The sequence below is a fragment of the Passer domesticus genome, chromosome 3, assembly GCF_036417665.1.
Source record: "Passer domesticus isolate bPasDom1 chromosome 3, bPasDom1.hap1, whole genome shotgun sequence".
Classification (NCBI taxonomy): Eukaryota; Metazoa; Chordata; class Aves; order Passeriformes; family Passeridae; genus Passer; species Passer domesticus.
The window spans coordinates 6,734,186-6,761,021 of record NC_087476.1 but is presented as its reverse complement, the minus strand read 5'-3'; the positions used below and the strand labels follow the sequence as shown (position 1 = coordinate 6,761,021).

Below are 26,836 nucleotides of genomic sequence, written 5' to 3'. Positions count from 1 at the left end.
TTGGGGTGATGGTCTTTTAAATTTGTTACAGCAGCAGACAGACCCAATCTTACCTCTATTTGAATAAAGCTCTCCAATGTGCAGATGGGCTGTGTGAAAGGAGCAGGCAGGGACTCCTGCAACAAGATCAGTCCACAAGGAAAGAAGAGAGGAGAGGAAGCAGCAGAGGATAAGAAATGCCCCATGGCCCAGGCACAGCTCTGCCCTCCAGACCCTCCTCAGCTTCTCCCACCAGAACTGTAGGTTTTCCAGGGCATTCTTCTCCCTCTATAGAGGCTTGTTGATGACATTAAGCTGTGTTATTTTGCTTAAATCTTCTATATTCCAAATGTATGTGAAGTCACGTGGGTTTAAGTGATTTCTGACTTGAGGTAATACTACTAATCTACACTTTTGGTAGAGAAGGATAAGGACCACTTGTTAGAAACAATGCAAAATTTCAACTTTATTTTCATATTAAACCATAAATTTATCATGACAGGAGTCAATAATGCTTCTATCAAGGCCTTCATTAGAAAGGGTTTCTCAGAACAAGGACAGATTTTCTAATTAAACCAGACACCCCATCTCATGTGGAGAAATAATCTCCTTGAGACCTCCATCCATTTGGTTCAGCTCTGCTTGCTTTCCCACATCTAAAGGGGGAAACTGATTATTTGCAGAGTGCTCTTTCTTGTTCACCTCTGTCATTGTCTTGCAGGACAGGACAAAGAATGAAAATTCTGTCCTGACAGATCAGAAAAGGGCTTTGTACAATTCCTCTGACACACAAGTACAGAGATGGAGACAACAAATATTGGGAGGGATAGAACAATGTTTCTGCAATGCAGAAACAGAATTGGACATCAGTCTGGGAGGACAAATGGAAATGACGAATACAGTGGCAACAAATAGAATCAGGTTTGCTCAAAAGACAACCAAAATCAGCTAGATAATGCTCAACATTGTACATCACATGATGAATTAAATAATTTTAGAACAGCTCTACATACTGTACAGCTCATTATTGCACTGCCAAAAAAAAAAGAAAAAAAAAAATTAAAAAAGAAAAAAAAAAAAAGAAAAAATAAAAGTAGAAAAGAAGAAAGAATTGAAGCACTGAAATGGCAAACAAGGACAAACTCTCCTCACAGCAGTTTTCACAAAGGTGAGAAACAAGCTTTGTGTTTCAGCATGTTTCCTCCAAGGGCTGCAGCAACACTGATGGTTTCCTGCTCCTGACAGCAGGTTCAGGGCCTTTTCTCTTCTGGTTTTCATGATGCTTCCTGTGGTGGTGCTCCCAGACAGGGCTGTCCATGCTCTGGGCTGGTCAGGCTCCTCAGCTCCCCTCAAAGCAGCATCTCTCTGCAAGAAGTGCTCCTTTCTTCTTGCTGGTCACATCCACTGAAGACAACTGCCCACTGCTAGGACTAGGAGGGAAAACAATCAGGTCAGATTAAAAGTATCATCTGTGGAGGTGGAGGGTCCATCTCAAACAGGAGGTGCCTCTGCATCCTCTGAGAAACACCACAAGGTGGTCACCTTAAAATGTGACCCGCAGGAAAGGCTCCTGCAGGTCTGGGGAAACTCAGAGGCCTGAGCCAGAGTCTGCATCACCCTTTGAGTGTTTCACATGGACTATTAAACCCTCAAACAAACAGTCCCACTTTGGGCCCCTCAGTTCAGGAAGGACATTGAGGGGCTGGAGCGGGTCCAGGGAAGGGAACAGAGCTGGGGAAGGCTCTGGAGCACAGGTCTGATGAGGAGCAGCTGAGGGAGCTGGGAAAGGGGCTCAGCCTGGAGAAAAGGAGGCTCAGGGGGGAATATTCTGGCTCTGCACAGCTCCCTGACAGGAGGGGACAGCCAGGTGGGGTCAGGCTCTTTTCTCATGTAACAAGCAACAGGACAAAAAGAAATGGCCTCAACTTGTGCCAGGGGATTTAGATTGGATATTAGGGACAATTCCCTCCCCAGAAGAGTTGTCATCCATTGGAATAGGCTGCCCAGGGCACTGGGGGAGTCATCATGAAGTCTCTGGAGGAATTTAAAAGTCAAACAGATGCAACCCTTGGGGGCATGGTTTAGTGGTGGGTTTGGCAGTGCTGGGTTCACAGCTGGATTCGACCTCAGAGATCTTTTCCAACCTAAATAATCCCACGATTCTGAAGCTTTCTGAAACAAGACTTTTTTTTTAAACAATCATCTCAGGTGTGACAAACTTCTCCAGCTCTAATGAGTCAAACTCCATGTTTACACCCAAGTTTACAACAGTGGATGACTCACATCTTTCCCCTCTGTTATGCCACAGTAAACACCTACACGTGGTTTCTTCCACCAGGTGAGTGACAACACCGACCTGAATTCCCAGGCACACACAGCCATAGTTTCCACAACAAGTTTTGCCCAGTGAGATCACTCAGTATTTTTATCAAATGTTGCTGAGTCATGGGATTAGTGACATTTACATCTGTTGTTTCCAGACTATTATATTGACGGTGTCTTGAGAGAATTTTAACTTTCAAACTTTCAATCCTGACCTAATGCCTGACAAGATGTGAAACATCTTTATTGGATGTTCCTGAATTTATAAAAGAATTGTAATCTCAAAATTGCACAGTCTCTCCTGCCCCAAATGACCCATTTCAGAGAGGTGGAATAGTTGCCTTAACTCCTCTATTTTCTCCTCATAAACCACATTTGAACACAGAGGCACTGGAAGACCCTCTGCAGCTTTCAATACAAGGATCATAACTGAGTAATAGACTGGAAAAAAAGCAAAGAAATTATTTTTCCCATGACTAAACTGGACTGACACAATTTCTTTTGGCACACAGAAAAAAACACTGCAGGTAATTCTTGAGACACCTTAAAGGCACTCCCTTTTATAAATACTATGTGAAACCACTAAGCCTTGTTACCAAAAGAAATCTAAGGACAACAAACAAAAGTTTTCCTGTAGAGGTAGGAAACACCAGCTCAGTGATGTCAACACTTCAGTTCTGCCAAAGTTTTTGTAGGAAGCTGCTAAAACACAGTGTGTTTCCTTGAGGCTGAATTGCTTTAATGAATTGTTCTGATATTTGAAAGAACCTCAAGCTCTCATGAGTGCACATCAATTAGCACCAAAGACACTGGCTGGGCTCTGAGTGGTTTCCATCCCTCAGATGAAAGCAGAACAATCCTCTGACATCCTAAAGCAGTCCTGATCCATGTTTTTGTTTGTGAAGGCAGCAAACAGGTAATTGGATTGGGATTTCTGATTCCTAATTCCATTCCTTCCTTATTTCAGTGACATTAAAGTAAATCTAACATGAGGAAAAAAGTTACTGGGACTGTCTAGCAAAAGTGCTTTGACAGCTGCAGGTGAAGAGATTGGTTAAAAATACCACTTTTAATGTTGTAACCACAGCAATAGGTTATGGAGGAGTGAGTCACATAAATCTATCAATTGCTACTTCTGATATTCAGAAGCTTAATATCCTGAGCAGACTTTTGAGATACCTGCAAGTCCTTCAGCAAGAATTTACATTTGAAAAATGTTACATGGTGTAAGATGTCATGGATGGTTCCATTCTTCCAACATACAAATCAGGTTTGTAAATTGGTAAGTTAGCCATTAATGGGAAAATAAATAAACTTTACCTTTTCTAGACCCCACTTCCGCCTTGATGAAAAGCAGTTCATCCTTAAGGCTTCTCTTGTCTGAAGATTTAAATAAATAATATTAAAGGGATCAATTTATCAAAGTGTAGAAAATGTTCATATAATCCAGAATAAGTACCTTTCTGTCCAGAAGTGTCCCAAACAACAGGATGAAGAAACCCTAAGAAATTGCAAAAACAGTTAACAAAACCAGCATAACCACATGATATTTCTAAGTGTTTCTAGATGTCTTTTCACTAAGGAGAGATCTCATCACCTGTGATTCAGGTAACAGCAATGAACAAAATGGGTTTATCCACACAGGTCACGCAGGCTCTCTGGGAACATCAGGAATGGATATAACCTGTGTTAATCCTGACTAAGAACTGGATGGATGGGTAACAAACCAGGACTTTCTCAGCCCACTCAACACAGCCTGATCCAAGAAGAGCTAAGGCAGACTGGGTGTGCAGCAGTGTGTCAGGTAACACTGGGTGTTTATGCTGATGAGCTAATCAAAACCATGGAATCAGCTATGGAATGGAACGGTTTGGGTTGGAATTGACCTTAAAGGACATCCAGTTCCAACCCCCTGCCATGGGCAGGAACACCTTCCACTACACCAGGTTTCTCAGAGCCCCATCAAGCCTGGTCTTGAACATTCCCAGGGATGGGGCATCAACAGCTTTTCTGGGAAACCTGGGCCAGTGTCATCTTCACTGGAAGGGAGAATTTTCTGTGTAATTGTTAATTGATAAGGATCAGACATCTTTGCAGTTATAGACATTTACTGGTGCACTTTACATCTAACAGAAATCAGTAATGGGGTTAATTCTTCATCCCACTTCAAACCAGACCAGTTTGTCCCATGACCAATCTACACCTAAAACACCAACCTGGGATGCCTCGTGTGTGTGCCATGGGAAAGCACAGAGTGGAAGGGAGAGCTAAGATCCTACTTTTCACACACACCTGGTGCCAGCCCCTCTCTGATCTGGTACCTTTATGCCAGGCTCAAGGTCTGAGCACACACTACTCCCAGTGACCCAGAGCTTACCTGGAAGGCGTTCAGCAGCGCAAACACGACGTGGAAGGCCAGGGAGCGGCTGTCGATGATTGTGGCCAACCCAAACCCCCAGGTGAGGCCCAGCAGAGGTGTCAGAAGGGCAACGTTTTTGCAGGCTCGGATCATGCTGCTCAAATCTTGTGACTTACAGCCTTCTCCAATGGAGGATCTCCCAGTCTTCACCACAACCACGACCACCACAATGAGATTCATCACAATGATGCTCAGGGCAGGGACAACAAAAGCCAAAAGAGCTTTTGTCTCATACCAATTGAGCCAGCAAGCTCCACTCCTTAAATACCCATTTTTTGGTTCAGTAATAGCAACAGTGAGGATAGATATGACCAAGGGACATCCATATCCAATAGAGAATGCTGCGGCTAAGAATACAGATCTTGTTATCTTAAAAAAAATTAATAATAATCCATAGAGAATTAAGAGTCCCAGGGTAAACATCCAAAAAAACAGGGCAAGGTAGAAAAAGTGAAGGAAAAAAGTGGCTGCCACACACAGCTGATAGTTTAGGGCTGTGTTGTGCACAATGGCAGCCAGGATGAACAGGACATCAGCGACGAGAAGCGAGGCAGCGATGTTGACCAAGCAGAAGTGGCGCATGTAGGTTATCTCCGTTTTCGTGACGTGCTGCCAGACCACAGCCTCGACGAGGAGGCAGAGGACCAGGCTGAGAATGGAGAGGCCCAGGCCCACCCGCGTGATGTAGGCCAGCGTCGCGCTGCGCGGCGCGGCCGGGGCCATGAGGATGGAGAAGGATCTGTAGGTGCGGCGCCGGTGCGCGCAGACACAAACCACGGCGGAGACGCTGTGGGCGCGCAGCTGGCACGGCCGGGGGTCCCAGCGCCGCTCGGCCAAGTGCCACCCCACGCACTGAGCCCCCGCCTGCTCCAGCTTGTTCAGCTTCTCAAAGGTCAGCAAAACGTTCTGGAGCTCCTCCGGCAGCGACACCGACAGCACCATCCCGTTCACGAAAGCGGGGTCTGGCTGGTTGGTCTCCAGGATGGCTCCCAGTGTTGGAAATGCAACGCTGATGGCTCTGGAAGCCCTGGGCAACCTCAGCAGCTCTTCCTCTGGAATCACCACGTGCCCAGTAATATTGCCTGTGCTGTTGAACTCCATGGAAAAGTCAAAGCTCTTTTCTGAAGTGTTTCTGTGTATGCTGTAGCCTTTGGTAGCAATGAAGGGCTCCTGGATACTTTCTGACCCATTTCTTAGGAGAAGTTTCCCAGCAAATAAATTCACCGAGTCCAGTAATATTGAACTAGCATTTCTGTCCTTTACAAAAGCCCAGTTGGAAATGATGGAGCTGTTCAGAATATGGTTTGCTATCCTGCTGTAGCTCTGAAACAAACAAGCAAAACAGAATTTGTTTTATGTTAGAAGAAACCAATTATTCTATTGACGGTGCCTCCAAAAAGGCTTATTTAATTCATGAATGACTTCTATAAAATGAATAATCCTTTTGAAAATGAATATATTCCCACAACTCATTCCAGTCAAACCCAAACATCTCCTTACTAGAATTGTCCTAACCTCTTCATATCCTCCATCAAAAGGTGATTAGAGAAGCAAATATAAAGCAAAAAGGACACCCTAGTTCTATTCCAGATGGTGACCCACCATGCAGGTCTGATTTTTACCACCCTCTCTATATTTCTTCCCCCGCTCTCTGCTTTCTGAGTTCATCAGGGAAAGATCTCAGCTGCCTTCCCTACAGTGTCATACTTTAGAAAGTAATTCTTCCTTGTACTGTTAGCCCATGCCTATAACAGCAGTTCCTGGAAACCTTTGCTTTTAAAGAAATTTAACTCCACAGTCTATTTTCATCACACATGAACAAGTCAAAAAGTTTCCCTGACAACAAAATATCCAACTCTGGAAACTCTTTCCAGGTGATCTCCATGTGACCTGCAGCCACCACTTCATGGGACAGTGGCTATAAGGACAAAATACTTGTGGATGCTCCATAAAGCTCAGAAGAACCTCCCAAAGCAAATAAAAGTAAATACCTGCATTTTTCTTCTAGTGACATTCTCTGATAGCAGCAGGGAAATCTTCTTTAGCAATTCCACTATATCAGCAATATTTCCTGGGATGGCTGGTGAAGACAGGATATCTGGGATGATGCATGAAAAATCAGCTTGGCAGCTATGATTCCCAGCACCAAAATGTTTTGCTCCATCTCCAGGCTTCCCAGGCCCTAGCTTTCCTCCTCCTACAAAAGGAAGGTGTTCTCCAGCACCACCACCATGCCCTCCAGAGCATGGGAGTTCATTTTGGGATATCCTCTGGAGGGAGAAAATAGATTTGAGAAAATTAATGAAAAGCATGAAAATGAAGCCACAGCTACAACAAGGCAAGAGATGCAGTGCTGGGTGTGCAGAGAAGGTGCCAGATGGACTGAAACCCAGGATCAAAGCTCACCTGAAAAGAATATCATAGTTATACTACACACATAGGGGGCAAGAACTAAATGCAGTGCCTTATTCCTGAAGTAATTTGATTAAGGATCTTGCAGCAGAGGAGAATTTGTCATAAATCATCTGATTATTACACACTTTGCTGTTGTCCTTTCCTCAGTTTCATCCCACTGTGTTCTTATCTCACTTTAGATCCACGTGAAGAACACCAGCCAAGTAAACAAGGTAACTTCATTTCTGAATTATGTTTCCACACAAGAATTCCCCAAATTTATTTCCTATCACCTGATCCAAGATTGTAAAAGAATTAGAGCAAAGTCTGATGAGTAGTGGCTGAAGATTTGGAAATGTTCAGCCTGGAAAAAGGAGGCTCAAGGGGGGGTCTGTATCACTCTTTGCAACTACCTGAAACATGGTGATGATAAGGTGGGGGTCAGGCTCTTCTCACAAGCAACAAGTGATAGGACAACAGGCCATGGTCTCCAGTCACATCAAGGGAGGTTTAGTTATTAGGAAAAATTTCTGAAACGGTGGTCAGGCATTGGAACAGGCTGCCCAGGAAAGTGGTGGAACCACAATTCCTGGACATGCTCAAAAAGGGTGTGGAGGTGGCACTTGAGGTTGTGGCTCAGCAGTGGAATGGTGCTGCTGGGTTAATGGTTTCACTCAAGGACCTTAGAGGCCTTTTCTAACCTAAACAGTTCTTTAATTCCACGAAGCCAGAGCCTGTTATCAAAGTACTGTGTGTTTCAGGAAGCCTTCTCCCTTTGCTCAAGAATGAAAGCCCATGGAAGGAAGGTCTGTCTTCCCAAGAAGTTACAAGCACAGGGCAAGGTGCACAACAGCTTCCTCACCTGAAAAAGGGACTGAACATCCAGGCTTGCACAAGCATCTGACAGCATCTGCCACTTTCTGTCCTCACAGACAAAGCTTGTCTCCCCATGGAAGGAGGGAGAGCAAGCCTGAATACAAAGTGCTCCATTATCTTGGCAGGGAATGAGATTTATACAGGCATCTGGAAAATAAACCAAGCAGACACTGTTACAAGGTGAAAGACAGCATACCATGGTCTGTGATGCATCAGGGGTGTGAAGTATTGATAACTGATAACATCTCACAATGCATTAACCAGGGCACTGTACCTTGCTCATCACCAGCCTTTGATTCATTACTGAGAACCTGAAAAATAAGAAGTGGAACGTAGAGTGAGTGTTCACATAAATAAGTAAAAGATGACTCCTTGGCAAAAAACAGAAAAGGTTTCAAGAGGAAAATAGTCCTTTTGAGGTCCAGAATGCAGAGTTGTGGCTCTTTGCTTGTACAGACCAACTGAAACTCTCTAATATAAATGTCTCCATATATGAAGCCCTCAGTTGGACCCTGCTACTGAAGTGACACTGAGCTCATGCACAGATCTCAGATGAGGAAGTTGTTTACGATGAGGGTGGTGAGACACTGGAACAGGCTGTCCTGACAGGCTGTGGCTGACCCATCCCTGGAAGTGTTCAAGGTCCCTTGATGGGGTTTTGAGCAGCCTGGTCTAGTGAAACTTACCCTGGAAAAGGTGTGTGGCACAGCAAGGAAGAAGTGTGCAGCCCAAAAGAGCAGGTAGATCACCTTCACATCCATCACCACTTATGTGCTGATTTCCTCCTGGAATAAAGATATTAAAGAAGTTTAGACATCTCTGTTTCCACTTTTTGAACACAGTCTTATTAGTATAAAAGCAGCTAAACCTATGCCAGAGACGATCCTTATTGGACTTGCAAGGTGATTTTCAGGCATTCATAATTCAGTTCCTTTACTGAGAATGACTTGTGAACCCTTTCTTTAAAAAAAAAAAATCTGCTCAATGCTGTAAACTGCAAGATGGAGAGCTTATTAATTAGCATTTCAGCCTGTGCGTCTCTTTTGAAGTGATTTAAGATAGTCTCATCTCCACTGGGTTCAATGCTCTGCTCTCCTTGGGCAGTTCCTGCCACATGAGCTGGAAACATGAGCACTCAGGGCCCAGAAATCAAAATATGGTAAACAAGGGCCAGAGTGAAGAGCTATGTCCTTTGCAGAAGGATTCAGACCTCAGTTCCCTCCATGAAGTTTCCCACAGTCCTTAATAAAAGCTAAACATCCTGGGATGAAACTTGTTACAGGCATATTTATTGGGAGAAAAATAATCCAGCAAAGGGAATGAAGGAAAAAAAAATGTGATACATCAAATCTCATTATTAGATGTCAGACATGTTGACATCCAAGGCAAAAGCAACAGCTGCTGTGGGTTCAGAAGAATTGAGACACTGATCTTCTATCATCATAAGTAGATTAATTTAATTTAAAAAATAAAATAAAATACATAAAGGTTAGTGAGCTAAAGCACTAAAGCAAGAAGCAAATGCACAGTGACAAAACAGGATGACAGCTTGATCTCAAGAGAAGGCAACATGAAAAACATCATCAAATTACCATGCCTTGAGAGGAGCCCATCAATTTTCCCCCTGACACACAGTGATCAGCACAGATGATGCTGATCAGAAGCAGAAGGGGTCCTGCACTGGGAGAACAGAGATGTGTTTTCCCATCCAGAAGCTCCAGGCTCTCCCATCTGACAGCACCAAAGGCCCAGGCACACAGCTGGCTGCCCCTTTCATCTGTGATGTTTGTCCATCATGCTCTGTTTTCAGATCTGTAGGGTTTATTACTTAATCATGAAATTACTATAAAAGAGTTCAACTAATGCACTGAATTTCTAAGGTAGCTCTCAAGGAGAATCTCATGCCAGCCTCTGAATTCAGCTGTTAATATGAAAAGCATTTTCTAGGTATAAAGCTAGCAGCCACTAGCTCTTCTAAGGAAATAAAATGGATCAGGAGAAACAAAGCAGAATATTCAGATCAATATTGCCAAAGAAGGGGAGGTGGCTGGGAAACACCTACAGGTTTGGGGTGAAAGGCTGCACCGAATTCCTTTCTGATTTCTGCAGTCATTAAATGTTTATTGCCAGCTCCTAGCCCTAATTCCATTTCACAGCTCGGAATCCTTGAGCTCATCGTGTCTCACCACTAATTAATTCACATTCATTTTGTATTTAATCACAGGTGGAACCCCACCTAGGGCTGTTACCTCCGAGTGAGGCAGAAATCTGGGACATCTCCAAGTATCTCGGGCTCACAGAGACACCGGCCCCTGCCAGCGGTGGAACACTGAGCTCGCTCGGCTGCATTGTTTGACTCATCTTGGAAACCACCCAGTCCAGCACTGCAAGAGCCTGCCAAGGCAGCCACTGTGCAGCTGGAGAAACTTGGGGCAAAACAAGCAAGGCAGCAGCACGTCACTGTTGCTTTAGGAAAAAAACATGGGTATAGTGGCACTGGGCCACATGAAAGCACAAACTGAGAGAGGATGATTTCTCTCTTATCATAATCTACTGCTGATAATCCCTGCCTTTTTAAGAAGCTGTAAGCATGATAACTCCTCTATTCCAAAGGTTTCTGCTCCCTCCATGTACCAGGACACAGGCACATGAGCAGCTGAGGTATCAATACCCTCTCATGTGAAAAGGAGTTTCTAGTAAGGGGACACTTCCACACCCAGCTCACTGTCACCAGATGATGATCCTCCTTCTCCAGTTCATTCCAAAGCCCTCAACAGAAGGGAAAGAACAAGGAGAGAGTGGATAGACAGTGGTTACAAGAGAGCAAAAATAAAACCAAAAAACAAAGAAACCCCCTGAATTCAAAAAGTAATCCCTATGTTTGTTAATGCTCACAGCCTTACATTAAAAATCCCACACTCTGACTCCTGTTGGTGTAAAATTGAAGTATCTTGTAAAACTCCACAGAACTATCTTCCTTTCCTCTACCCCAAGCATATTCTTGATTTTAACTACTGGCAGGATGCACTGCACAGCAGTCTGGCCCCACGTGGGCACAGCAAACAGAGGGATCTGTCCAAACAATGACAACTATGGGAGTTACACCCCCCAGTGCTGGACACAAAGTCTCTGGCCAAAGGGTCCTTCATCACCTGGAGTCACCTCTCTCTCCTGTCCACTGCTCCAGAAAACAAACTACAGCAAAGTTTACAGGGAAAGGTGTCCTCCACAAAAAAATTACAAGCATACTTTTTACAAAATAAAGATTTATATTGACCTTGCAATAATTTGCTAGAGAAATATATTTTTACAAATACTACAAACTCGTAACTTCAACATTTATTAGAAGTATTAAACCCATTATTACAGAACCTAATCTATTGGTTTTAGGGCTTGAATGGCCACATGGCTTGCTTAAAACTCAATAAACCACCATAACATGATAACCTGCCATTGCTACCAAGCAAGTAAAGGCTGCAGCAGGAGGCTTTAGTGTTCACATGGTCATCTAGGGATAAAAAGTAAAGCTCTTCATTCTTCAGAATGGTGTTATTTGTATTTTTAAAGGAATCATAATCGGAAAGTGTAGCTTTAAGTGAAGCAAGTTCTAAGAGGAGAGTAATCTTTATATGCAGCCATAAGAAAACCCCACATTTTCTTAAAAGTGACAACACTGATTAGAGACCAATTAAAAAACAACAAGGAAAAAAAACCAAAGGTTAATTAAAATATCTAATTATTTTCACAGACGTAAAGAGAACATAAAACTAAGGAAAGAAGGGCAAAGTAAAAACTGCCTTAGCAATTAAGTGCATTTTAGATTATGAATGAACCAATTTCACAGACCACTGGTAATTCTCTAGCAGCTCTGCAATAATGATGTTCTGTGGAAATACTCACTGTTTTCAGAAGTCTGGGGAATACTGTGAGCAAAGTTAACCCAGCCAGGGATCCCCAAGCTCTCAGATGTGACTCTCTAACCACTCCTCTCCTGCCATCCTGCTCCAGTCTCACTCTCACCCAGCCCTGCCTGGGTGCCCCAACTCACTTGGAGTTTTCCCATGAAGAAATAATGTTGGGCAGCAGCTGCTTCTTTTGTTGCCTGACTGGATTAAGGCTGAGGAACCTGCAGATGAAGGTATTGCACTGCAAAATGACAAAACACATTACTAACACACCCACAAATCTGCCAGATTGCCACCTCTGCCAGGAGTCCACAGGGATGAGTCACACCTGTGGGCTTGGTGCCCTTCCTCCAGGTGCAGGCAGCAGCTCCTGCTCTCCTGTATTTCATGGAATCATGGAATGGTTTGGGCTGGAGAAACCTTTAAGACCATCCTGTTCCAACCCCCTGCCATGGCCGGGGACACCTTCCACTGTCCCAGGTTGCTTTAAGTCTCTTCCAACCAGTTCTTAAACACTTCCAGGGATGGGACATCCACAACTTCTCTGAACAACAATCTCTTAAAGACTTCAAAACATTAATAATCAAAATCTGGTCAAGTTAATGCACTGTCCTTCATAAATGCAAGAGCACACTACTGACAGCACCTGGTGCAGCTAAAAAGCTCAATGGGGAAATAACATTTTCTTCAGGGCTACCCCATCATAAGGGGTGAGAGTTATCTGCTGAACCTTGTGCCATGGTCACTGTTGGATCTGTAAATATCACCTCACCCCCAAAAGCCAGATCTCCAATAGCCAGAAATGTACAGCAAGCAGTTTATCACTACAGAAGAGCAATTCCTAACACTGCTCACACAGGACTGACTTGGAAGAGTTCTGGTCATTAATTATTTTTTTTTCTACATTCCTGCAGTGTGTTTGTCAGGAGCTTATAAGGCTTCCTGTCATTTTGTCTGCTGTCACATCTCCAGGCAGTCCTCAGTCACAGACATGTCTCCAGTTTTTACCTAAAGACAGGTATTATTTACTGTTCTGCTTTGATACAGCCAGCCTCACATCAGGATCAAGCAGGAATTTAGTCAGGTGCAATCAAGCACAGCCAACACAACCCACCTGGGAAGGGGAAATCACTTGTACTTCATACAATACCAGACAGAGATCAATTAAAAAAATAAAGTAAGAATAGCTAAAAACTGGATCATGTCAAGGTATGGACATGTTCCAAAGGGCTTCTTGACCATGTCACCTGGAGCTGTGCTTCTACACACTCCTTGAACCCTTACTGTGATGGCAAAACTGAATGGCCCTTGATTCTCAACACCTCCTCAACATCAAGAGTTCTCTGAAGGACACAAAGTCCAGCATCCTGCAGCCCTCAGACACCCACACGCTTCTCCCAGATGGGAGCTGGGTCAATCTGGGCTCCCAGGGGGCTTGGAGAGATTAAAACCATGAGTCCCAACAAAGAGGCACTGCAAACCCTGACCCCAGCAGCATCAGTCTGATGCTTTACAAGCTGGTTGGGGTTGTTTGCATTCCTCAGGCACATACAGGGAGGGGTTTGTCTTCTCAGCTCTTGCAAAATCCAATTACCCAAGATCTGCAACCAGCTGTGCTCATCACCTGCTTTCTCAGAGATCAGAAGCATCTCGGGTAACTTTCAGAGCAGCCAAAAGGCAGCTGTGTGAACCTGGGTTTACCATTTCCTTTGGAAAGAGGTAACAAATAGACTTGTGCTATCTTAATGAATACAAGGTATTTATTTAAAAGTTCAACAGATACTTTGCTGTACAATTCAAATCTTGCAATAATCACAGGTTTTCATCAGAAATTCACTTCCATTAATATTAATGAAAAAAAGCATCTCTGTGGAAAAAAATCAAGTAAGTACACTTGTAATTTTGCCTTTTTTAAAAACTATACCTTGTGTACTACCAAAAGATTTTTAGAGAGTTTTAAGATTGAATGAAAACCTGGCAGTTCAAAAATGCCCTTCTGCTGTTCCATTCTTTATGTGCCTATTCCCTTTTCCATATCCCTAATAAACATGACATACCCTCAGTTTTCAATTCTTCACTATATACTTAAGAAGGGATTCATACATGCATTTATCCATGTTACTGAGTGGAAATAGGGATATTAAATTAAGCCTCTGAAGATGCACAGTAAGGTCAGTTCAATATGGGCCAAGAGGAAAAAAAAGCAGGGGAATGAACAGATCCTGAGAAGATAAAAATTCCCAGTTATGTTTGCAAAGGAAAACTGAGCTTTCCAGCTGTTTGGGTCCTAAGCCACCCTGATAATCAGGAGCAGAGCATCCCAGTGAGATAATGGAAATCTGAAAACTTTAAAGGGTACTATTGTAAATGCTTTGCTTCCACCCCCCATACTCCTCCTTGGAAAGAATTTCAGGGCATACAAAACAATCCTGAACAGAACTGAGCAGATGCCTGAAGAGGTTTTCACACTCATTTTATTTGCTGAGTTTGGATAGCATGCATCATTTTACAGCACCGGTAGACAAGTCAGTGAAGCACACTGCTCTCAGGAACTTGTACTGTGGAATGTCTCAGAACCATTACCCTCTCCCCCTCCACTCCAGTACGTAACACTAGCTGAAGACAAGACAGACACACATCAGGGCAACTTCCTTATGGCTACAAATACTCATAGCAGCGACTTTTAAAGGAGGGTTTATTAAATCAAGTCATTGCACTTGGGTCATTTATTGCTATAGCGAACAAAGGCCATTAAATAACAAACACCTCTCATTTGTGGCTTTAGCTGATTGTCTTGTTCTCTTCATCCTCTGCAAGCTCATACACAGGCACAATTTCTGCAGAGCAACCCCTTCTGAGATTTGTTTCATGCTCCAATCACAGTGAAGAGCTTGTATAACAAAACTGGGTCCTCCATTAGGCTCAATTCTTGTTTTTATCATCTGCTTTACAGGCATGAATTCCAGGCAAGAGTTGAGTGTCTGATGAGAAGCACATGATTCCTCAATTCATTTGTGATGCACTTGGGCAATTCAAGGTTAAAAGCATTAAGAGTGAATCAGCTTACTAGCAATTTGACTAGCAAATATTACTCCATACCTGCATAGTGTATTGATCAGATTTCAATGAGATTTCATGAACTATTTGAAACAGTAATGGACAAACGTTTCCCAATGAACTTTTTGACATTTTTATTTTATGACACAAACTGTGGAAGAATCCCATGGTGTGGCATTACTCTCAAGAAGTAACATTTCCGTGTCACTTGAACAAGTGACATACTGAATAATTACTATATTATGACTTCCCATGAAGAGAAGTTTAATCACCTTCTTTTATTGGTGAAGTTGACAAACTATGTGGCATGCTTTTGTCTTTTAAGTTATAGCAGACCTAAGGGAGTCGAGCTGATTAACAGAACTAATGAATTTGACTTTCTGAAGCTGGATGTTTTTAAATTCTTTAATCAGACAAACAGCAATAAACACCATTGTCTCCCATCTCTCATCACTTTGCATATTATTTATGTATTATTCTGGTCCAAGTTTTGAGCCCGGGGTTAAAGATAATGGTAATCCACAAGATCTCAACTTCTTTTCCATAAAGACACCACCTTAGACACCAACACAATGATGTCAAAGCAATTGTTCCAATCACTTATTAAAACATAAAGATGTTACTAAGCTTAGAGGTTCATAATATATTGAGAAAGTTTATGGCATAAATATATAAATATTGAGAGCTTTTGAGAGTATCAAAGTTCCAAAGGGATTTATTTGCAGATATATTATAAACAAAACCTGACTATTGTAAAAACAAATCAAGATGCATACTTGAACCACTAGAAAGACTGATGACTTTGGAAACACAGAAGTACAGACACTGTGACTTGAGGTTTACTCTTTCATGCTCTACAATGTAATATTTTAGGCACAACAGGTTGAGTTGACACTGGACCCTCACTTTGTTTCTGTATTCCTTGCATTTTGTGGTTTAACAGGTAATTTTGTCATGATTTCACAATTAAGACTTAAATCCCTTTTTAATCCAATAGTGCAAGTGACAAACCGTTCTGCTGAACTACTGGAATTAAGTCATTCAATCTTTTTACAATGCATAGGAGTTTCACCTGCTTCATTGCACTAACAAATTCCTATCTCATTATTAATACTATGCTGTTCATAAGTTGAGTATTCTCACTGCAGACAGGCACAACAGCATAACCCTGGGTAAGACTGCCAAAATTATACAAATATATATTCCCTTTTGCTTGTAGGGGAAAAGTAGTGACTACAATTACAATACAGTCATTCCATCCCTTCCAACAGACTATTTTACAGATTAGTTGCAAAGACAGATCACCCTATTTATAGTATAGATCTCTTTAAAAATCAAGCTACAGGTATTCAATAAAAATCTATTAAGAATTCCCTCTCCTTTCTATACAGATTCAGTAGTATTTTCAAGCAAACCAAAAAAATAAGGTCTGCAATTCCAGCACAGTAAGAAATAAGGCCTCTTTTATATTGGCAAAAAAATTACACCATTACTCTTTTTTGTTTTCTTATTTTTCTGAATATAAGACTATATTCCTTTTTTTACTATATTTTTTCTTTAAGACTGTAGAACTCCAGAGCATCCATTATAATGAAATAAGAGTCAGTTCTCCTTGTGTTCAGCTTTGAATTCCTGGCGAGTTAAAAACATTGAGTCCATAACTGTCTCATGTAGACATCACTGCTTTCTTCAATTTTTCTATTTCAAGCTGAAAAAACAAACATTTTGAAAAGAAAGTCATTACTAAAGTAGCTATAAAATCTTCTGAGCTTTCACCTTTACATTGCAAAGACACTTATTACACCACAGAAGCATCTGACAGTACAGTATTTAAAGTTGATTTTGTACCACTGTATTGCTAAAAGAACAGGAATTTAAAATAATTAAAAAATTTCTGGTATAATCTTTTTAAAATAAAAAAAAAAATCTGATTGATAAATCAGTTTATCTGGATAAATTCTCTCTGAAAAAAGAAGTCAAAGCTGGGTTATGCAATCCCCTGACAGGTCCCCACGTAATGCTGCACCATCACCTGAGAGCAGCTTCCTAAAAAACAGTCTTTCATGCAAAACACTGCCTGGATTAATTTGTATTTCTTGACATGGACTTAGAGGACACTGGAGTTGCATCCTTGTCATCTCCACTGCATATTTAAGGCATCTTCATTGATTGCTTTAGAGTCACATTAAAGAGAGACTCACCAGAAGTTTCGCTCACGTGTTTCAAGTAGCTTTGTAGCCAGCAAGATGTACTATTTCACAAATAAAGTGCCCTTTTGTACCAGACTGAAATAATTTCCTACAATGACCTCATCTTATTAACTACCTAATGGCATCATATTGCACTGCAGGTAGTGCTCTTCATCAGAAAATTGAGGAGTGGCATTCATTCATAAGGGAATTTTTCAGATGCGTTCTGTTCTTTTGGAAAATCATCCACAATATTGAAACAATTCATCAAAAATTTAGAGAAGTTTACCTTTGTTTTTCTTTTGATTACCTAAATTAAATAGGACTTTCAATCTTATAAATGCCAAGTATTAACTGTGTCTCCTGGAACTTGTCCAGTTGGACATATTTCTAGAAAAGAGCAGAATGCAACAGCACTAAACTGAACTGCCACCCCAACCACCACACTGATTGTTACAAATAATATTCCAGAAAAAGAAAGCTGAACTTGGATCTTCTCTATATATCAAAATGCCTCATGGGGCATTCATTCAATCACAAAATAAAACAGCAACACAAAAAGAGACTGAACAGGTTTGTTAAGACTTTCCTGTGACATCAAATCCCAGAACAAAGCCTACACACCCCTGAACTCCCCATGCCCTCCCAAAGTGGTAACTTTACCTCCAGATTGCTTCGCAACAGCTTCTCTTCTTCCAAATCCTTCTTTAGCTTTTCCAGTTCTCTCCTAAAAACAGTTAAGATAGAAACAGAAGTTATACGGGGGGAAAAGAAACTTCACATTAGTGAGGACAGGATGCACAGGCCTTGTTTAAATTTTACAAGTGGGATTCACAAAACAAGGCACACGCCCACCAGTGAACTGTTACTCACATCCGCTGGACCGCAAGTTTCCACCATCACTCAACACTTCTCACCTACTACTCACCACCTATCCCTAATTTTTAATCCCAGTTTTAAGGAAGCTACTTAAACATTTGTGCTGTTATTTAGTATTTAAAGTTGAATTCAAGCTAAAATAACCTAAAATAACATGGCTACTTCTACACAGAGAATATATTACTTAGAATACAATTCATGTCAATACTGCAAGTACTTATGCACAGTGTTACACAAGGCCTGTACCATGTACTTATGTCATTACCACAAAAAATTAACTACTTTTCCTCACAATGAAAGCACAAACTGTTTAAGAAATACTTTCAAAACAATGTAATGGACGCAGGAGTGCAAAGTAGGAGGGAAAAAATGTGTACAAATTCCAAAAATACTCTGACATCAAATTTGTAGGTATTTAGGACATTTAATAGGATCAATTTCAATAGAAAATAACACTATTAATTAATAATATGTTATTAGCAGAGAATAATTAATTGGCATAGAATAGCTTTCTTATTTTAAAGTCTGGCATTAAAGACATTTATAAGATGTCTATATAACCCCTTGCAGATTGACAAAGTAAATATTTACCCATGCTCTTTCTTCAGGGCATCTACTAAACCCATTAAATCATTAATCTGAGTCCTGAGCTCTTCCACAGAAGTTTTTTCATCATATGTTTCTCCTTTCAGTTGGAGGTCTCCAGGTAAAAAGTCGAGTATGACAGAACTTGGTCTCTGAGATGAAGGTGGAATCAGTGGGCTGAATGCAGATGGCTAAAAAATAAATTGGCAGAAAGGTAAGAAGTAAAATCTTTATAAACTGAATGCTTACAGCACACAGAGTGTACCAGGATGGGAGCTAAATGTGCATAAATTCCCTTAATTTTCTACATAAAAGGTAAAAAAAAAAGGTCCAGTTTAATTACTGGATTACTGGAATATATGAGATAGTTACTTGAATACAGCTCTTAATTGAGAATTTCCTGAGGTTCCTGTAGTCACTAAAAAAAAAGTACTTACACTTCAGTCCTCTTCACTTAAAGAAAAAAAAAGTGCTTTAATGGATTTCACTGGATCATTATAAACTTCTGTGCACTCTGCTGATGTGCTCAGTTATTCTGTCTGTCAGGAGACTGAAGGCTGAGCAGATATGGAACTTATTTGGGAAATACCACCTGATATAGCAGTTCTCATCAGAACTCATGCACTTTGTAAGCATAAATAAACTTCAATACTAAATTTTTTACTATGAACTTCATACTAAATGACTGAGCTCACTTGTACTTAACTACAAACACTGGCATTCAGATGATTGTGGGAACCTGTACTGGACATGCAAAAAGGATGAACAGAACACCAAGCTCCCTGGTACTCCTCTGGCTCCTTGGTAGCATCATACCTTCTTTGTTTCAACTGGCTTTGGTTTGGCACTTTCTTCTTCTTTCTGCACCTTCAATATTTTTTCTGGACCCACATTTTGACTTGCCTAGTAAACCATTCATAAGGAATGAAAAAGTTTTCAGAATTAAAAAGAAAAACAACAAAACTTAAAAGTAAATGAATAAAAAAAGCCTTTCCCATGTTTCTAAAAATGCAATATTAAAGGGGAAAACCAAGTAACAAAACTTAAATTGCTACACTAGTAGACTTCTCTCCCTGACAGTCAGAACTTTCCTTCCCCACATTGAGTGAACTTAAATGAAACACAGGGATCTTGGGCAGGATTTTCAAGCATATTTGCCAATATTTGAGTCTGTGACACTTTTGGGAGCCTGTAGGTGCTTCCATAAAACACAAATGGGCACTAACTGTAGATGGTAACTGGCATAACTATGCAACATCCAGTGGCAAAAACTGATTTCAAGGACACTGCTTCTCATTATCTGCCAGCCTCACATCAGCACTAAGATCACAATCCCCACGTTACAGCAGCATAAAATTATTAATTTATAGTGCCCAATTGTCAAAGTCACTAAAGACACTTTCAGATCTGTGTATGTACAACACCTATTGCACCATCAGTGAGGCCAGAAGAGCTGAGCGTTTCCTGCAGCAAAACCCCATGGAACAGAAACACTCCTTCAGCTGCAACGCAGTTCCAGCTGTTTCTCTTACATTCACTTCCCTGCACACAAAACCTCCAGGAACTGAACCCCTGCAGTATTTTGCTCTTCAGATAAATGGCTCAAAAGACTGCTCCCCAGTGTCGTCCTGTTTCCTGGGAGGCCAGTTTTTAGTTCCCTACTAGCAGAACACCCCCAAAATACTCACAGGACTACTGCTATTGAAACGGGAAGGCAGCCTCCTACCAGGCATCTTGGGCCGGTTCGCGGTCGGGTGTGACAGATTATCTGAGGTAGCTATGACATCATCAAAGCTTAACAGATCTACAACAAGATGAAAACAGAGACCACCATCAAGACCAGAGAGTTTTTCTGAGTTCTTTTTATCCTTTTTTTTTTAAACTTGAGACACAAAACAAGAATTATCAGAATTCTTATAGTTTTGAGGATTTTCAGCATATACAACACACAAGGTATCTGAAACAACCGCATGACCTTGACATATCTGGGAAACTGTATTTTCCCCCTTGAAAAAAAAAAAAGAATTAATTCAGCTAGGACTTAAATTCAAGTTAATTTGTGTGAACAGAAGAAATGCTCTAGCAACATGGCAGCATCTGCAGAAAATATGTTTATTACTTCTTCTAAGAGCTGCCATATTCAACTACTTGAGAGAGTGTTTTCTTGTCACTGAACATGCATGAAAAGCAGGAAAATGCAAGTTTAGTGACAGACAAAAATAAAAGCAAAATGGTAAATTACATACTGGTGTACTCCACACACTGGTGAAAGCTAACAAGACATTACTTGAACCTATGTCTGTGCAGGGTAGATTTTTTAATGTTGAATGTCTAAAGATAATACACAACTTTATAAAGACTTTAATAAAAAACTCCAAAACTCCACTCTTGTACTTTATTCAATCACACAGATCTCTTTGCTCATTAGGCTCTTTACGCTCACACCTCTAGGAAAACTCTCTCTCAGATCAGCAGAAATGCTTTACATCCTCTGGGAACAGGAAACTTCGGGGAAAAAGTTGATAATAGGAAAAACTGACCACAACTAGTCTTAGTAATGTAAGTACTTCACCTAAGTAACAACAGGACTTGGCCTTTTCTCCACAAAAATAAACATACTTACCTGGCAACAGATGTTTAGTGAAATTGAGATGTGTTTTTTATTTAAGCATTGACATAAGATTACAATTATTATATATCATTTACAACCCAAATTCATCACTTATTCTATAGACTAACTTAAATGCCACACAGTATTTACTACAGGCACTATAAACAACATTCAAGACTTTAGGTTTGATTTTTTTCATGACCTCTGATTCTTACTTGACATTACGATTTAGCAAATAGAACCTATGATATCTCTTTTCCTGCATTCTCATTAAAGGTCAGATAAGAAAAAAACCTTGGGTACACTGAGCCAGACCATTCATACCCCTTCAGTGTCTGGATGTCTTAAAATAATTTTAACCCAAGTTTTACTCACACATTGTCAAAGCTATTTTATACCTGTAGGTATTAAGTTTTCCACTGAATGTTTTAATTTATTTTAATCTGCTCTCTGTATTAATATCCTTGAAGGTCTTAGAACATTCAGCTCCTTTGGACAGCCCTGACCAGATCTACTTCATCACCCATTCCTTTATAGCACTGTTACCAATCAGTTTTGCTGCTTTTTACTTCTATTCAAGAGAATGTCAAGACAGTCTTTTGTAAACATGCAATCACACCTGCAATTAAACAAGCAGGGAGAAAAAAAAAAAAAAAGAAAGAAGAAACAGAAGAGTGATGAATGGCAAGCAGCTGACGGAAAAGAGGATGAGGGAGAAATAAATGAGAAGGGATTTCTGTTCCAGCCTGTGCCAATAAAATATTTCATTTAATACACTGCAAACAACAGTGACCATGGGGTCATCTGCATGGTGTTCACTCAATTCTCAGTAATCCCAGCAAAGCTGTCAGACTCACAGAGGAGTTTGGGCTGGAAGGGACCTTAAAGATCACCCTGTTTGAGCCCCTGCCATGTGCAGGGACACCTTCCACTAGACCAGGCTGCCAAATGGCAAATTAGGATTTATGTTAATTAGGTATCATTAAAAAGGTAACAAGAAAAAATTTTATGCCTTTTTCCCCTCATCTCACTAATTTCTTACTTTAAATGATCCTTTTGTCATTCCACAGAAATGACAAATCATTTAGCAAGAAATTTAAGTAAGAATTATAAATTTGGTTGCTATTATGATTGAAATGCCAGTCCTGTCTCCACAAACAGTAAACATCAGGCATATTAAAAATATATTAAGAAAAATGTAAAGTTTGAAAAAAAATCACAATATTTGACAAGGCTTGAAGACTGCTAGAGTCCTGAACTGTGTACTATTTAAATATAGATGGTGGGATAATACAAACGCCAGAAGTTTTTTCATATTTCTAAGAGCTTCTAAAGGAATTTGTTACAACTGAGAGAATTGTTCAACATTAAGATTTTGCCAGCAGATTCCAGACAGAGAGAATTCTGACTCTACTTGAAGTTTTGTTTTTACTCTTCCAATTTATTGCTTTGGTATAGGGAAGAAATTAAAACACAGGTTGGTGGAGACTGGGGTTTGGGTTTTTTGGTGGCTGTGGGCTTAGGGGGTTTATTTGATTGTTTTTCTTTTTAAACAACATTTTTAGTTATTTTAGAAAAAATTTAACCAGTAAACCAGTAAACCAATGGAGATACTGATGAAATCCATTGCAAGTTCACAGTCTACACCCACTTCAATCAATAAAATGATTTATCAAATAGAATTCTTACAGACAGCCTGTCAGCAATTGTTAAAGGAAATCCCATCACAGTGCCAGAAGAGCAATACCACACATCTGGAGATAATCTGGGTCAAAAAAGGACTATGACTGAGCAAGAGCATCTTTCTAAGAAGATGAGCTAAGCCTAAAGTTACATAGCATGGAATATTAGAAATGTCTCTTCTACAAGCTTACCATGGTTCCACCACAGAGCTGTTAGGAGCTTTGACAGGTACAATTAATGAGAGGCTTTGTTAAGATTTGTGAATGTTTCAAGTGTATTCATAGCAGCTTGTCTTAAAAAGCCTTCACAAAAAGAAGCAAAGCTGAAGGGTGGCTGAAGAAATCATGGTTCCACCATCTCATGTGGCTGGGGTTAAAATACCCATGACACAAGTGACATGTATCCAATATTTTAGAAGATAAGAACTCACATTAATCTGTGGAGTAAAAAGATGCTGCCCTTTCTCATATTACTCATCTTGCTGAGATTTCCCCCCAAAAATTCAGGGGACAGCTATAAGCTATAAAATATTTAAGTACCCAAAAGCTTCATGACTGTGTTCTTTGTGTGTACAGAATGATAAAGCCATTCAACCTTCATACACCAGATGTGCTAAAGGTACTGAACACATTTCACTACAAACAAACAGAAAGTTTGGCTTATCAACAGCTCAACTATAAATTTTTTCTTTTAGTCCCCACCAGTTCCTAAAGGAAAAGCCTACTTAAAGTAACTTCTTTTAACAGCTAAGGAAAACAGGCATTCAAACAAACAAAAAAAAGTGCATTTTTAATAGAAATCCCAAAATTTTAGTACAAATAATTGCAACTGAAAACCACTCTCACGATGTTAAGAAGAGGATGTGTATGGAATAAAGCATTTGGATTTCCTTAGAGATTGTTATCTTACCAAAATGGAGAAGGGTAGGGTAATTTCCTGACACGTAAGAAGGGAAACATGGCAAACAGGATAGGAAACAAAATCTGGAAAGAAAAGTCAAGGAGAGGAATGTCTAGAAAAAGATTCTGAACAAAAAAATTATTTTACAAAGCAGGAAAAAGAAACATTTGTAGAAGAAAACAGAATTGCTTTACATGTTCAGCATGCCAGCATTACAGCTTTAGTCTTTTACAGTACTTGATTCTAATCAAACAGAGAAACATTTATGCAATTTTTCAATTAAACTTCAAGAGGAGTTATTTCAATGTGATCAATGTTTCTAAATAGTTCTGATTATTTGTCCTTATCTGATGGCTGGTGACATAATTTTGGCATAGGGTGGGCTGTTTTTTTTCTTAACAGAATATTTACAGCTTCTTATGCTAACCTGAAAGTGGCTTAATCTAAACCTCACTTCATGGTCGAACTAAGTTGCAAAAAACCCAGGACCCACATTAAAAAAAAAAAATCCTAAAAATTCATCTACTTCAGGATCATAATCTGAAGAGGGGGGAAGAAATAAAAAATGAAGACTGGTAAAGCAGTTGCCAGCCCCAGCCATCCATTTTCCCTCATCTTTTATTAATACCTATTCTAGTTATTGTAAGGTTAAACAGTCTTAAAAATAATATAAGGACCCAACATCTTATTTTTTTATATAGCCTTGGCTGCACAGGGTATTATGTCTTTAGCAGCACAGTACATAGAGAATTATAGCATGAAATTCATTACATTTTACTGGTAGGAGTTTGGATCAATCCCTTCTCACAGGAGCAGTAGGACTGACTTATGCAGATTGTTTTAAGGAAAGTCAGTTTGACAAACAGAGGATTTCTGAAACTTTTCTTCAACTGCAGCTCCTTGACCCTTCTCAGCACTGCAGCCCCACGTGAACTACCTGAGCCTGCTGTGCACCAAACACAACAGAACAGACCTCACTCATGAGCCCCTTGTCCCCCCGTGCCTTCCCCATCTAGGTATTAAAATCTTTAATTTCTCCAGAAGCCCATAAAAACTTGTTAGGAAAAAAAAACAAAAACAAAAAAAAAATAATCAATCTGTGTAAAGTTCTTTTTCTATCACTGAATTGCAGTATATACATGAACACCTGACAGCACAGGTACTATGTTGCCACTATGGTCATTAAAGATGTCAAGGTAACTGAATGTAAATAAATAAGATATTCCAGCTGTTTTCATAGGGAATTTTTCCTGAGTTTAAATGATACTATGCTATACAGTAACACATCTAACACAACCCTAGAGATTATCATAGAATTTATTATACTCACTAGAAAGCTGATAATCATAGAATGGCTTGGGTGGGAATTTTAAGATCTTTACCTTCCACTATTCCAGCCTTGGACACTTGCAGGGATGGGGCAGTCACAGCTTTTCTGGGCAGCCTGTGCCAGGGCCTCACCAACCTCATATTAAATATTTTTTTTCTGCTATCTAACCTGAGTAGCATAACTTCTGTATTAGAAACATACATGAATTAACCTTTCCGCATATAAAGCATTTAAACTTATAAAGCATATTTTAACATGCTCAATGACAAAAAGTCAGGAGTATTCTTTTCCATTCCTTAACTGCTTCAGTTCTTTCAATGCATTATTTTTATCTTCCAGATGAATTTATTATACTTTGGACTAACTATTCTACAACTAGAATACTGTCATTTGCCTTAAAAATAAATATATTTATACTATTTTTAAATTTATTATTACTAAAATCTTTTCTGAGACAAAAAGTTGCATTTGAGATATGCAAGATAAACATTACAGATATAATTCACTACAGCTTTTTCTGAAGTGGTTAATCATAAAATATAAATAATTTAGAGTTTAGAAAAATATGCCCACAGCAGCTGATCTCTGCCTCAGTGACACACAGAGGTCAGGTATCAGTTGCACTGTCAGTCCAGGGCTAATGATAACCATACAGTAGTTCAGAGGTTCAGATCATTAAATGTGGGTGCTTTAACCACTATCACAAGGGTTTTAGTTGATATATTTAGAATTAAGGAGATGCCAGGTTTGGCTCAGGGTGCTTTAAGCAAAGCCATAAGCATGTATTCAAATGTACAATGCTTTTTTAAGGCCCCAATTTAAGGTATGATAAAGTCAAAATCTAGAACAGCTCTGAACTAAATCACAGGAGGCCAAAGGTAATGGCATTACTAAGAGTTCTGAAGTTAGCTAGAAAAGCAGTTATCTGAATTGCAAGAGCAGAACAAACTGAAGCAGCCATTAAGAAAACAACTTCATAAAAACTCAAGATGAAAGTAGCAGCAAAAAAAGCAAGCTTTCAAATTAGAAGGACAAACCACTATCTCTGTCTCCCTTCCTACCCACTGTTCCAACCCAGAGCTCAGCAGCTACTTGCAAATACCCTGCTGACATCTGCTCATCCCCTGCTGGCTCTTACCTTTGGCTGCCTCCAGCACTTCTAAAAGAATACAGAGCCATAAATGCACTCAGTGGCATTTTGAGCAAATCACTCAAAAAGCTTATTCCAACCCTGTAACACACAGCAATCCAAACAGAAAGGGCCAGAAGGATATTGCTTTTCTTACCTGATTCTTTAGAGCTCTTTACCACAAGTGAATCTACCTCTACTGATTTTGGTCTGAGTGGCAATGGTTCAGAGTCTAACTTTGGTTTTGCTACTGGCTCAACTTCAGATTTTGGTCGAAGAGTAACAACTTCTCCATTAGTTCTGTGGTAAGAGAAAAAGACAAAACCTGCCTAGTTAAGAGATGGAATAGTTTAAAAGGAAAAAATACCAAGAATTAGAAGCAAACTGGAAAATTATAGTCAATTTTATCACTTTCTAAAGCTTTGTTTTAAAATCAAGGCTTCTGGAGATCAATTCTACTCCTATGAAAACCAATTCTTCTGTTCCATCTCTTGCAGAGTTGTCAGATGTGCACAAACCCATGTGAAAATAATCCAGAACTTTTACTATAGGACACAGTTTGGCATTTCAGTTCAAAA

General features: G+C 40.1%; 2 protein-coding genes across 6 annotated transcripts in view; both read right to left on the bottom strand.

The window, feature by feature from the left end:
• Window positions 1–386: 386 nt before the first annotated feature.
• ADGRF4 (adhesion G protein-coupled receptor F4) lies at window positions 387–12,265 on the bottom strand. Of its 2 annotated transcripts, XM_064411752.1 has the most exons (9): window positions 11,891–12,265; window positions 8,677–8,775; window positions 8,265–8,301; window positions 7,977–8,137; window positions 6,712–6,990; window positions 4,679–6,043; window positions 3,761–3,802; window positions 3,622–3,681; window positions 390–1,409 (listed from the first exon to the last, which is right to left on the bottom strand). In XM_064411752.1, the coding sequence occupies exons 2-9, from the start codon at window positions 8,749–8,751 to the stop codon at window positions 1,404–1,406; spliced, it is 2,025 nt and encodes a 674-aa protein (XP_064267822.1). In that variant the 5' UTR covers window positions 8,752–8,775; window positions 11,891–12,265; the 3' UTR covers window positions 390–1,403. The 2 variants fall into 2 exon arrangements, with proteins under 2 accessions (XP_064267821.1, XP_064267822.1); XM_064411751.1 differs by having other exon boundaries at window positions 387–3,681.
• Window positions 12,266–14,351: 2,086 nt separating this feature from the next.
• CD2AP (CD2 associated protein) overlaps window positions 14,352–26,836 on the bottom strand; it is a 76,802-nt gene continuing 64,317 nt past the window's right edge. For all 4 annotated transcript variants that reach the window (XM_064411749.1, XM_064411746.1, XM_064411747.1 and 1 more), the window contains 6 exons: window positions 26,416–26,558; window positions 20,294–20,409; window positions 19,422–19,508; window positions 18,612–18,796; window positions 17,805–17,868; window positions 14,352–16,660 (listed from right to left, as the gene is read on the bottom strand). In XM_064411749.1, coding sequence (XP_064267819.1) covers window positions 16,619–16,660; window positions 17,805–17,868; window positions 18,612–18,796; window positions 19,422–19,508; window positions 20,294–20,409; window positions 26,416–26,558 — 637 coding nt within the window. In that variant the 3' untranslated portion in view covers window positions 14,352–16,618. The remainder of the gene's footprint in view (window positions 16,661–17,804; window positions 17,869–18,611; window positions 18,797–19,421; window positions 19,509–20,293; window positions 20,410–26,415; window positions 26,559–26,836) is intronic.

Coding starts and splice junctions, on each gene's coding strand:
- ADGRF4 (XM_064411751.1), bottom strand. CDS start 8,751: ATGGATGTGAAGGTGATCTACCTGCTCTTTTGGGCTGCACACTTCTTC. Junction 6,991..7,976: donor ATGTTCAGTCCCTTTTTCAG/GTGAGGAAGCTG, acceptor TTCTCCCTCCAG/AGGATATCCCAAAATGAACT. Junction 6,044..6,711: donor TCACTAGAAGAAAAATGCAG/GTATTTACTTTT, acceptor TGTTTGTTTCAG/AGCTACAGCAGGATAGCAAA.